At 41.2% G+C, this 13,254-nt stretch overlaps 2 protein-coding genes across 2 annotated transcripts; one reads left to right on the forward strand and one right to left on the reverse strand.

The window, feature by feature from the left end:
- Nucleotides 1-1,737: 1,737 nt before the first annotated feature.
- On the reverse strand, nucleotides 1,738-6,324 carry LOC121805059 (plasma membrane ATPase-like). Its single transcript, XM_042204808.1, has 14 exons — nucleotides 6,139-6,324; nucleotides 5,635-5,853; nucleotides 5,423-5,560; nucleotides 5,020-5,334; nucleotides 4,614-4,940; nucleotides 4,436-4,555; nucleotides 4,235-4,357; nucleotides 4,047-4,151; nucleotides 3,670-3,979; nucleotides 3,078-3,592; nucleotides 2,750-2,923; nucleotides 2,483-2,665; nucleotides 2,222-2,403; nucleotides 1,738-2,097 (listed from the first exon to the last, which is right to left on the reverse strand). Exons 1-14 carry the CDS (start codon nucleotides 6,184-6,186, stop codon nucleotides 2,001-2,003), a joined length of 2,856 nt encoding a protein of 951 aa, XP_042060742.1. The 5' UTR covers nucleotides 6,187-6,324; the 3' UTR covers nucleotides 1,738-2,000.
- A 1,843-nt stretch (nucleotides 6,325-8,167) lies between these two features.
- Nucleotides 8,168-12,205, forward strand: LOC121804605 (plasma membrane ATPase 4-like). The gene is made up of 12 exons (XM_042204211.1): nucleotides 8,168-8,209; nucleotides 8,497-8,715; nucleotides 8,784-8,921; nucleotides 9,013-9,327; nucleotides 9,411-9,737; nucleotides 9,808-10,050; nucleotides 10,206-10,310; nucleotides 10,378-10,687; nucleotides 10,765-11,279; nucleotides 11,440-11,613; nucleotides 11,688-11,870; nucleotides 11,940-12,205. Exons 1-12 carry the CDS (start codon nucleotides 8,168-8,170, stop codon nucleotides 12,111-12,113), a joined length of 2,745 nt encoding a protein of 914 aa, XP_042060145.1. The 3' UTR covers nucleotides 12,114-12,205.
- The last annotated feature ends 1,049 nt before the right edge of the window (nucleotides 12,206-13,254 follow it).

A 13,254-nucleotide genomic window follows, 5' to 3' on the forward strand; every position in this document is an offset into this window, starting at 1 on the left:
GCAAATGGATAATCACAAGCATGGGAATAGGCTAGAAGATTTGTGATCGAGACAAAATTCTACACGTGGAGAAGGTGCAAGCCACGTCGATTCTTTAAAGAGTCAAAAGGTACACATTCGTATCACATTTAATTTACTTTGTTTGAATTTATGTGATATGTGCATAGATCTATGTTTATTTCATGAAAATTGAATTTAATTACACAATCACCTAAATAGATCTGTAAGGGTCCGTTTGTTTTTGCGCTCTTCCGCTGTGCAATCAGAAACTATATTAGATAATGTGACATCTATCAGAAGTTCAAGTATGACAATAGTGCTTACCCAGGGTTGCTGCAACCCATTCCTATGCCTTAGGAAGCTTGGTCTTAAGTTAGCTTGGATTTTATTGAATGACTGTCATTATCTCATGGGAAATCGACTATATTAGTGGTTGTTGATATACTCACTAAGTATGCTCATTTTATGAGTCTCGCCCATCCTTACACTACCTTATCACCTTATCAGTGGCTCAAGTTTTCTTGGATTATGTTTACCAGTTACATGGTTTACCAACTATCCTCATCAATGACAGGGATAAGGTCTTCCTTAGCAACTTCTGGCCTGACTTCTTTATATTGCAGGGAGTATAGCTACACATGTCAACAGCATACAAACTGAGGTGGTGAATAGGTGCCTATAAACTTATTTAAGGTGTATGTGTGGTGATAAACCCACTGAGTGGAGCAAGTGGCTAAGTTTGGCAGAGTTTTGGTACAACACATCTTTTCATTCGGCAATTGAAACGACCCCTTTTGAGGCCCTATATGGCTATACATCTCCAGGTCATTTTCCCTATTTCAGAGGAAGTTCGACTGTTCATGATGTGAATGAAAGTTTAATTGCTCGAGATGCTATGATGGAGGTACTGAAGCATCACTTGGGTCATGCCCAACATCTCGGATGAAACAACAACATGATAAGCATAGATCAGAGAGGAAGTTTGCGGTGGGCGATTGGGTGTATTTGAAGCTTCAACCATACCGGCAGAACACCTTAAGAGATGGGCAATTTCAGAAGTTGAGTCCTCAGTATTTTGGTCCATTTAAAGTTGTGGATAAATATGGTGAAGTCACTTACATATTGCAGCTACCCGCAAGTTGCAAGATACATCCAGTCATTCATACTCAGTAAGGTTTATGCCGAGGAGGGAGATTTGGTACGTGAAATATTTACTCAATAAGGGCATGAAGAGGGCTAGCTAAATAAGTGTGCATGGGTGCATGTACACACCGTGATCGCGTAGCATTGGATTGAGAAGTTAGTTAGATTGTTGCTTGAGTTTGTTAGTCATACACACACAGATAGCTGCAATTCCTTTATGTATTTTCATTATTATGAATTAATGCAAGATGTCTTCTCCCCATCTTCTTCTTGCAATTCTATGTGTATAGAGGTACTCTCTCGGTCACCATTCCAATCATCGGGGACCCTGAAACTGTACCATTTTTCTTGTAAAATGTAGAGAATCAATCGGATTTGAAAATGATGATTCGTCGGTCTCATATCGGCCGGGTGAATATCTCAACCAGATCTAAAATAATTGAATTTTTATTTTTGGTTATTAAAAAATAGTAGTAATGCATTGGCATGAATTTTCCAAGGAAATGCGAGGAGAGTTTCACATTTCGCAAGTCTATGTTGATTGATGGAGTATGTTTTTATGGAACAGGTTGGTGAAAAGAAATGCATACAATATGATCAGCTCAACTAAATACGAAACTGAGAAGAAATACTGATATTTTTGTCATAAACAAGTCGATGAAGAAGAAATAATACATGGCTTCTCAGCATGCGCTATTATTCGACTTTGCAAAACAAACATAAACTGGAAAATAGATTGCAATTAAACACTAGTTCTCCAAAAACAATGAATCAACTCTACTTTCTCTACCTCCCCCTTTATTCCAGCATCCGCACTGCTAGCTCCACATATATATCCATCCCTCTCTTCTAGCTTCTCACACCGTGTAGTTCTGGTTTATCGTGTCGATGTCGAGCCCCTTGAGCTTCACCACAGACTCAACATGCCCCTTCAGCGTGTTCAGCTCCCTCAATCTGTTATTTCAATCAAAACAAATTCTATTTAATTAAATAGTTAAAGTGGAAAACGAACGCAGAAGACTATTCTCTATGTGGGACTTTTATATATGGTTATTTACAAGATAAAATGATTCTTTACCTTGCAACTTCTGCGCGTTTCTTGGCCTGTTCCGCTATCTCAGAGAGTTCTCTATAGTTGCTGGTGTCATTGAACACGTCAGAGCTATCCGGAGCTTTGAGGCCGTGGAGTGTGCGTTGAGCCGTTGCCCATTGCGCTTCCCTCTCTCCCCGCCCGTAGTCCTTCTTCGATGTGAAGGCCGTCTGCACACCAATTCCAAGTTTGTTATGTCACTAATCACTATGTGTGTTTGATTTGATGTGGAAAGAGATGGAAACATACCCTGTTGTCAATCATGTTCTTCCATGCTTTCCCGCTGAGCGCGTATTTAACGAAGAATTTGAATATGTCGAGAGGAATGTAGAAGATGAGGCTGTATAGCCAGATCACCCCTGCCCAGCCCCACCCAATCCCCTTGATTCTTGCAAACTCCCAGTTTGCATACACAGCAATTAGAGTTGCAATCTGTGTGTTGCATCATAACACAATATTATCAATGGCCATGTTGTTGTTGAATGATAATAAAGATTTCTTAAGGAAGTGACTTACCATTTGGGCTGCAAGGAAAGCAAACACGAGAAGAAGACCGGGGCGTTCTATGTACGACCAGCTTCTTGACCGGGTCACGAAGATGAGAGCTTGGCTCACAATGCTCACTTGAAGGTATATAGCCGAGTTGAGCTCGTGGTAGTCGCCCTTGATTGGCCTCACACCAAATTTATCCTGTAACAATCATAAATGTTTACTAGGACTGTTACACACTCTATATCCCACATCAACATTAAGAGTAACAAGCTAGTCTTTTGGGATGAGTTATCGCGTTTGGTCTGTGACAAGGACATTGTAAAAGGCAATATGATAATGAAGGGGGGCTTACTGTGAAAAAATTAGATTCTTGAACAGCCCAGAAGAAAACAACAGTCATCACAGCAAGATAAGTGCCAAACACAATCCCGGTTGCGAAAATCTCCCTGAGCTTCCACGAGTCGGGCATGGGGGATGGCTTCACCTTGTCCTTGGAGATGGTCATGATGGTTCCATCGTTGAGGATTGCAATTATCAGAACCATGAAGGGCGAGAAGTCGAACTTCCAGATGAGTGCAAGTAGCATGAAACCAAGCACGATACGAATGGTAATGGAAACTGCATAGATTGTGTAGTTCTTCATCCTCTGGAAGATGGCCCTGCTCGTTAGGACAGCGCTCACGATGACACTCAATCCTGGCTCAGTCAAGACTATGTCTGATGCACCTCTCGCAGCATCAGTAGCATCCGCCACTGCAATGCCGATGTCTGCCTTCTTCAGAGCTGGGGCATCATTCACTCCATCTCCTGTCATCCCACATATATGCTTCCTCTCTTGCAACTTCTTCACAATCTCGTATTTATGCTCTGTGCCATAATTCAGTTAACGAGTTAGTATTTGATGGCATGGACAGCGAATGCACTAAAAGTTTGTTAAGGCAAACCAGGAAAGACTCCGGCAAAGCCATCAGCCCTCTCAATCAACTCCTCCACAGGAAGGTTTGCAATCGCTTCATCCTTGTGCTGCCCGAGAAGTGAGGAAGAAGGATACATGTTCGTTCCCATCCCAAGCCTCCGGCCAGTCTCTTTCGCAATAGCCAACTGATCACCGGTAATCATCTTAACATTGACACCAAGATGAAGAGCGCGCTTGATTGTCTCCCCACTGTCATGCCTTGGAGGATCAAAAAGTGGCAAGAGACCGGTAAACACCCACGGGCTACCAGCACCCTCCTTCGTCTTCTCAGGTACAGTCTGAAAAATCAATCATAAGCATTAGTTATGATATTTATATATGTCCATTTCAAACATAAAGATTTACCTGTTCAGCAACTGCCAACGAACGAAGTCCACGATCAGCAAACTTGTCGATGATGGAGAGGGATTTTTTCTTTACATCATCCTTGAGGTTACAAAGCTCAATGATCTAAGAAAATAGATTAACAGTTAGGCCAAATGATTGTGCAAAGAGATATAAATATTCCCCTATTATTTACGAAGATCAATTACCTGCTCAGGAGCACCTTTGCTCACTCGGTGCCAATCTCCTTTACTGTCTATATAAGTAATAGCAGTCCGCTTCTCCACGGGATTGAACGGAAGAAAATGCACCTCGGTAATCCCGGCTCTTGCCTGTAGTAAAATTTCAAACAAATTATGGGTAGTAGTTCGCTTCAACCAAAAATATAATCGATACAACTATAAATATACCTCTTTAGGATCAGCCAACATTCCGACAATGCAAGCATCAATGGCGTCCTGGTTCTCCACCCTCGATGCTCTAGCTCCTTGAAGGATGACATGGTCCTTGTCCGCGTCTTTTGAAAATACCTGCACGTGCATTGTATGTAAATCTGATTCATTAGATTTGGTTATTTAATTAACTAACCTCAATTAGATTTCTGTCGACAGTGAGCTTGTTTAGAGTGAGAGTCCCAGTTTTGTCACTGCAGAGAACATCCATCCCGGCCATTTCCTCAATGGCTGTCATCCTCTTCGTGATAGCACCCTGCTGCGACAATCTGTGGGAACCGATGGCCATGGTTACCGACAACACCGTTGGCATGGCGATCGGAATGCCTCCAATGAGAAGGACCAACAGATTGTCAATTCCACTCCTATACTTCCTGTGCTGAATTGGATACATCACTACAATCTCAATGACAATCCCAACGGCGATGGAGCAGATGCAGAAGTTGCCGATGGCAGTAAGCACCTAAACCAAGCACTCAAGATTTTCAGACACAGCAGATAGACCGAGGTTACAACTACAAAGAGTGATGGAAATGCACAACCTTCTGAAAGTGGCCGACGTTCTGAGTGCTGTCAACGAGATGTGCTGCCTTACCAAAGAAGGAATTGATTCCGGTGGCAATGACAACAGCCTCAATTTCACCTTGCTTGCAGGTGGATCCTGAAAACACTCCACTCCCGGGGTTCTTAGTGACAGGCAACGACTCGCCAGTGAGCGCGGATTGATCAATCTTTAAAGGATCGCCTTCAAGGAGACGTGCATCAGCCGGGACAATGTCTCCCAACTTGATGCTAATTATGTCTCCAGGGACAAGAATAGCAGCTTCCTGCTCACTCCATTTCCCATCTCTCAATACCTTAACAAAACATAAATAACGTAATCAGTTTGGGACGAGCCTAAATAGAAAAGTGCGAGTAACATGAGACAGAGGGAGTATAATTAACCTTAGTCTTGGGTGCAAGACCAGCCATGAGAGCTGATGCAGCATTGCCTGCATTGTTCTCCTCGATGAAACTAATGGTGGAGTTTATGATCAACAACGACGTAATTCCAACGAAATCTTGCCAATCCGGTGGTTTACCCTGAAAACAAAACAAGATGGAGTCACATTCTCTTCACAATGCAATGCTAGTTTGTGGATAAGGGATATTATTACATCTCCATTGGCCAAAACAATGGCCATGATAGCAGCAATCTCCATAACCCATGAGAGGGGATTCCACATAAACCCCAAGAATATCAAAAGCTTGCTCTCTGTCTTCTCTTCTAGCTTGTTTGGACCGAATAGCTCGAGCCTCCTTTCCGCCTCTGTCGACGCCAATCCCTCCCTCGAACATTGCAGCTTAGCAAACACTTCCTCCAAAGGTAAGTGTTCCTGAATTCCTCCCAAAAATCGACAAACACTTTTATCAAAATCCAAATTCAATTCAATACATTGTCATAAGATGTTACGGACTCAATGTCCCACATCAGTTGTAAGTGTGTGATGTATATAGACTAAATGAGCTCTCTCTCCTAACAGGCTAGGCTAGTCTTTGGGCATATTTGATCTGTAACATAAGACTACCAAAATACAAAATCAACAACGATTTTTTGCATATCAAGATTCAAAACCAAATCAAAATTTTGGTAAATAAGAAAATCAATAAAAAAACATTACCAGATCAACATTCTCGTTCTTGATCTCCTCCAAACCATTGTCTGCCATTTTTTCTGTGTATGCAACGTCGAAATAGTCAGAGCATCAAATTGGCCTAAATAATATGGTATCAACACACTTGTTCATTGAAATAGAAATCGAATTAAGCAGTTATGTACATTAAAAATTGGAGTATAATTGGTAGCTGCCTTTATTCAGTGAGTGAGTAATTATCAAAATCTGAGCTTTAAGGCCGATAGCTTTTATACTGTTGGATTTACTATATTTGAAATTTACTATTTCTATATTTAGGGAATTGAATTTGGACCACAACAATACCATGCTATACGAAATGACTTTGTCAATCAGTAATTTGTCCGATTTGGAAATGAAACCAATGGCCTAGTCAATACCAAAGTGGGGGGGAGATTTAATGACATAAAGCATCCACAACCGTGCTCTTGCCAGCGGCACGGTTGTGGGCCCGGGCGGTACTATTCATGCCTGCTCTCTGGCAAGAGCACAACACCCACAACTGTGCTCTTCCGCAAGGACGAGCACAATTAATATAAAATTCAATTACACAAAAACATTTTCATAATACTAAAATTCATTAAAAAAACAACAATAAAAATAACAAATTACAAATAAAATAAAAAGACATAATTAAAATCCTAAAAATTAAAAATTACATAATTAAAATACTAAAAATTAAAAATTACATAATTAAACTCCTAAAAATTAAAATTACATAATTATTGGCTAATATAACCTGAGGAAAGTGTGAATTTTTTGGAGTGAAATTGGGGGTATTTATAGATGAAAGTGTGTATTTTTGGGGTAAAAAAAATAAAAAAAAATTAAAAAGTGGGGAAAAACGGTTATAAACGGATATAATTTTTTGGGGAAGTGAAAATTTTTTTTTTATTTTTTATCGATTTTTTTAATAAAAATCCGATTTTTTAAAAAAAAAAAATAAAAAAATGTTTGAAACCAACGGCTATGCCGTTGGCGAATGGGAGACCGCCACGTGTGCGTCCGCTGGCACGGACGTGCTCGATACATCGAGCAGCGCCGTGCCAGCGGCGCGGTTGCAGCGGTGGCGGTCCTTCGCCTTGCCGCTGGCACGGACGGCGGTGGCGCCAACCGCCACCGCTGCGGATGCTCTAAGTGCATGGGTCAACAAATATAATGTTATTGGAAAAATGATTTAATGCGTGTAATTATTGGATATATTTTTCAAAGTGCCTTGTTTTTAATTACAAAAATTTGTTATGCCTGTTACCACAAAACCATACTTCTTTGGGAATACAATGAGGATTTCTCCACTTTCTTTTAAAATACACTAAACTGCAAACACTACATATTCCTTCCTTGTCGATATAGTTGAGTCATACTCCCTCTATCCTCTAAAAATAGAAACTATTTTCATTTTGGTTCGTCTCTGAAAAATAAAAACTTTCTATTAAAGGAAATTTCTTTCTCCCTAATGAGGTGGACCCATTTTCTTTATTTTACCAATTTGCATTAAAACTCATGTTGTTTCAAAAGTTTCTATTTAAGGGGATAGAGAAGGTATTTCCTTTTGTCAAATAAAAAATTGTTCTTAAACTCTCAATGTTTAATGTGTTGTTTATGTAGTGATGTATTCTCCGTTCCGTTCGTTTGTCATTAGATGTCGTATTTCGTATCAACATGGATTTTTTAAAGTTAATAGAACATGAGACTCACTTTTATACTCCATATTAATTTTAAAATGAAATTGGAAAGTGTTTTAGTAATCAAAATAGTATAATAAAATGAGATATGATATTAATGAATTAGAATATGAAAAGTGAGTGTCCATTTGTATATTAGTCGACTAAGTATAGCATGAGAGAATAGTTAGTTAAGGAGTGGTACAAACCCCTCTCCACCTTGCAAGGATTTCTGTTACTTACATATTCCAAGATTCAAAATACTGCGATTCTGGTTCTCTCTCTACTCCTAATTCCATTTTGATTTTCTTTAGAGAAGATTGATTGAATCTACATTGTTGTGACGTCCAAAGATGGCCAAATTGCAAGATATCAAGTCGATGGATATTGACCTGGTATTGGTTTGATTATATAGGAGATTTTTGTTGCTTTGGTTTCTAAATTTTACTATTTGCTAATCTTCATAAATAGAGTACATTATTTTCAATTGGATTTGGATTTGGATTTGGATTTCATAATGCTATGTGTGTCTGTTTTTGTTAGTGCCAAGATTAGATCATGAACATGCTATATATGTGTGTCTTTTATATTAAATCTGTTAATTTTGTCACTTTTTTCCCTCAACTTATGGTAATAATATATGATGAGAGTGTTTATGTGTTTATTGTTGTGGTGAGTTCAGGGAAACATACCTTTAGAGGATGTGTTTAAACATCTAAACAGTTCGAGGGAGGGATTAACATCAGGAGAGGCCAAAGCCAGGCTCGAGGCTTTTGGGCCAAACAAGCTAGAAGAGAAGACGAAAAGCAAGCTTTTGTTATTCTTAGGGTTTATGTGGAATCCTCTCTCATGGGTTATGGAGATTGCTGCTATCATGGCCCTCATTTTGGCCAACGGAGATGTAATCTCATTCTACCACTCAAGTATCCAACTGTCATGTGTGATTGGTGAACTCTGTTTTGTTTTCAGGGCAAATCACCAGATTGGAAAGATTTTGTCGGAATCATGTCGTTGTTGATCATCAACTCCACCATTAGTTTCATCGAAGAGAACAATGCAGGCAATGCTGCTGCTGCTCTCATGGCAGGTCTTGCACCCAAGACTAAGGTTAATTATACTCCCCCCGTCTTATGTTACTCGCACTTTTCTATTTAGGCTCGTTCCAAACTAATCACTACATTATTAATATTTTGCTAAGGTATTGAGAGATGGGAAATGGAGTGAGCAGGAAGCTGTCATTCTTGTCCCGGGAGACATAATTAGCATCAAGTTAGGAGACATTATCCCAGCTGATGCACGTCTCCTTGAAGGCGATCCTTTAAAGATTGATCAGTCTGCACTCACCGGTGAGTCATTGCCTGTCACTAAGAAGCCCGGGAGTGAAGTGTTTTCAGGATCATCCTGCAAGCAAGGTGAGATTGAGGCTATTGTCATTTTCACCGGAATCGAGACTTTCTTTGGTAAGGCAGCACACCTTGTTGACAGCACTCAGAACATCGGCCACTTCCAAAAGGTTGTGCATTTTCAGTAGTCTTTCTAGTTTTAACCTCGGTCTATCTGTCATGTCTGAACTTTTTTTTTGAGTGGTTGGTTTAGGTGCTTACCGCCATCGGTAACTTCTGCATCTGTTCCATCGCCATTGGGCTCGTCATCGAGATTGTAGTCATGTACGCAATTCAACATAGGAAGTACAGGAGTGGAATTGAGAATATGTTGGTCCTTCTCATTGGAGGCATTCCGATTGCCCTGCCAACAGTGTTGTCGGTAACCATGGCCATCGGTTCCCACAGATTGTCGCAGCAGGGTGCTATCACGAAGAGGATGACAGCCATTGAAGAAATGGCCGGGATGGATGTTCTCTGCTGCGACAAAACCGGGACCCTCACTCTAAACAAGCTTACTGTTGACAAAAATTTAATTGAGGTTGGTAAATCAAATCAAATCACACAATGCTCTCGGGTTGACATACAACACAACGAGTCTCTTGGTGCAGGCATTTTCAACAGACGCGGACAAAGATCATGTGATCCTCCAGGGAGCTAGAGCATCCAGGATAGAGAATCAGGATGCTATTGATGCTTGCATTGTGGGAATGTTGGCTGATCCCAAAGAGGCAAGAGTCGGGATTACTGAAGTGCATTTCCTCGCGTTTAATCCCGTCGAGAAGCGTACTGCTATTACGTATATTGACAATAAGGGAGACTGGCACAGAGTGAGCAAAGGTGCTCCTGAGCAGGTATTTAATCTAGTAGATGAAGGATCAGAATAGCCTCTCCCTTTCTCTTTCTCTTTCTCTTTCTCTTTCTCTTTCTCTTTCTCTCTCTCTTTCTCTTTCTCTTTCTCTTTCTCTTTCTCTTTCTCTTTCCCCTAAATGTTAATCTATTTTCTTAGATCATTGAGCTTTGTAACCTCAAGGATGATGTAAAGAAAAAATCCCTCTCCATCATCGACAAGTTTGCTGATCGTGGACTTCGTTCCTTGGCAGTTGCTGAACAGGTAAATCTTTATGTTTGAAATGGACATATATAAAAATCAGAACTAATGCTTATGATTGATTTTTCAGACTGTACCTGAGAAGACGAAGGAGGGTGCTGGTAGCCCGTGGGTGTTTACCGGTCTCTTGCCACTTTTTGATCCTCCAAGGCACGACAGTGGGGAGACAATCAAGCGCGCTCTTCATCTTGGAGTCAATGTTAAGATGATTACCGGTGATCAGTTGTCTATTGCGAAAGAGACTGGCCGGAGGCTTGGGATGGGAACGAACATGTATCCTTCTTCCTCACTTCTCGGGCAGCACAAGGATGAAGCGATTGCAAACCTTCCTGTGGAGGAGTTGATTGAGAGGGCTGATGGCTTTGCCGGAGTCTTTCCTGGTTTGCCTTAACAAACTTTTAGTGCATTCGCTGTCCATGCCATTGAATATTAACTCGTTAACTGAATTATGGCACAGAGCATAAATACGAGATTGTGAAGAAGTTGCAAGAGAGGAAGCATATATGTGGGATGACAGGAGATGGAGTGAATGATGCCCCGGCTCTGAAGAAGGCAGACATCGGCATTGCAGTGGCGGGTGCTACTGATGTTGCGAGAGGTGCATCAGACATAGTATTGACCGAGCCAGGATTGAGTGTTATCGTGAGCGCTGTCCTAACGAGCAGGGCCATCTTTCAGAGGATGAAGAACTACACAATCTACGCAGTTTCCATTACCATTCGTATCGTGCTTGGTTTCATGATACTTACACTCATCTGGAAGTTCGACTTCTCGCCCTTCATGGTTCTGATCATTGCAATCCTCAACGACGGAACCATCATGACCATCTCCAAGGACAAGGTGAAGCCATCCCCCATGCCCGACTCGTGGAAGCTCAGGGAGATTTTCGCAAGTGGGATTGTGTTTGGCACTTATCTTGCTATGATGACTGTTGTTTTCTTCTGCATTGTTCAAGAATCTACCTTTTTCACAGTAAGTGCCCCTTAATTATCATATTTGCCTTTTACAATGTTTTTGTTACAGACCAAACGAGAGCACTCATCCCATAAACTAGCAGGAGGGAGATCTCATTTAGTTTAACGTGAGACATTGAGTCTGTAACAGTCCTAGTAAAGTTTTATGATTGTTTCAGGATGAATTTGGTGTGAGGTCAATCAAAGACCACTACCATGAACTCAACTCTGCCATTTACCTTCAAGTGAGCATTGTGAGTCAGGCTCTCATCTTTGTGACCCGGTCGAGAAGATGGTCTTACATAGAACGTCCCGGCCTTCTGCTTGTGTTTGCTTTCCTAGTAGCTCAGTTGGTAAGTTACTTACCCATCACTCCAAATCTTGTCATTCAACCACATAAATGTTTGTATTATAATGCATCAAACAGATTGCAACTCTGATTGCTGTGTACGCAAACTGGGAGTTTGCAAGGATCGAGGGCATCGGGTGGGGTTGGGCGGGAGTGATCTGGCTATACAGCCTCATCATCTACGTCCCTCTCGACATATTCAAATTCATCGTTAGATATGCTCTAACCACGAAAGCTGGGAAGAACATGACCGACAACAAGGTAAAATTCCATCTCTTCCCCTATCACACCAAACACACGACGTAGTAACAAACTTGAATTCGTACACAGACGGCCTTCACGTCGAAGAAAGAATACAGGCGGGGAGAGAGAGAAGAGAAATGGGCAATGGCTCAACTCACACTCCACGGCCTCAAAGCTCCGGAGAGCTTCAAAGACGATAGCAACAACCATACTGAACCATCAGATATGGCTGATCAGGCCAACAAACAGACAAACGAGTGACTATAACGCGAGAGACATAATTTTTATTGAGCCCCACACCCTCGTTGAGACCGTGGCACGATACAGCAGAAGTACACGGTTTAGACAACAAGAAAGAGAGTATAGTTTTTGCTCTTTAACTTCCATGAACTTGTGTGGTGTTGTTTTGTGTAGTTGAAGTGAATAATGAAACTCTAATTACCTCAAGAAGCAAAGATGTAGTAAAATTTAAAAAGAGAGATAATAATAACTATACATTCAATAATCTTCACAAATACTATGCAAACCAGGGTGCCAATTATCAATAGACATAAGAGATAGTCTTCCTGTTACAGGAGAGCCTCCATTTCCATTTCCATTTCCATCACTCAAACTCTCACTCACCACACCACTATTTCTCTTTTCTCTCTCCTCATCCTTCTTCCTATTCCTAAACAACCAACACACACTCTCCGCTTCACGATCCCCGTTGCTTACTGGTGGGGGATCAGGGGCTCCTCTGCGTCGGTGTTTGAGGCGGAGCTTCCTGATCGTTCCGAGCGGCACCACATAGTACTTCCGGCCGAGGAGGAGGGTGGTCTCCGGGGAGACGACCTCGTGTGGCTGCTGGAACACGGTGGGGTGGGCGACGCAGCATTTTGGGTTGCGGTCGAGCACCTCTGCCGCCAGGATCGGGCGGTCGTGGAGCTCCACGTGCCCGCCGGGATGCACGATCTTGACGAACATGTTTTTGGTGCTGTTTTTGCATAGCCACCTCGAAATGGTGCTCATGTTTGGTCGATGCTAATATTTGTTTCATTATATATCTTAGTGAAATTAATTGGTTGGCATTTTGCTGTACCATTATTCTTGTTGCTGGATTGTATTATACAACTTGATTTGGTGTTTTAGTGGAAATCACTATGTGTTTGGTGCTTCTTGGACACTGACAGCTTTGTAACCACGGTTAATTAGTGACTCTGACAAAAAATTTATTATGGGAGATGGGAAATTTGGATATTCCTATTAATATGTTCATGGTGATGGTATGTACAAACATGCATAAACAAGTAGTAACAGATTGAAGATAGATATTATGAGACTGCTACATCTTTTGGAACGTCTCACCCATGCATTTCTTAAAATAAAAACATTACTCTCTATTTTACATTTCTTAAAATAG

Source organism: Salvia splendens, chromosome 5, assembly GCF_004379255.2.
Source record: "Salvia splendens isolate huo1 chromosome 5, SspV2, whole genome shotgun sequence".
NCBI classification, from domain to species: Eukaryota; Viridiplantae; Streptophyta; class Magnoliopsida; order Lamiales; family Lamiaceae; genus Salvia; species Salvia splendens.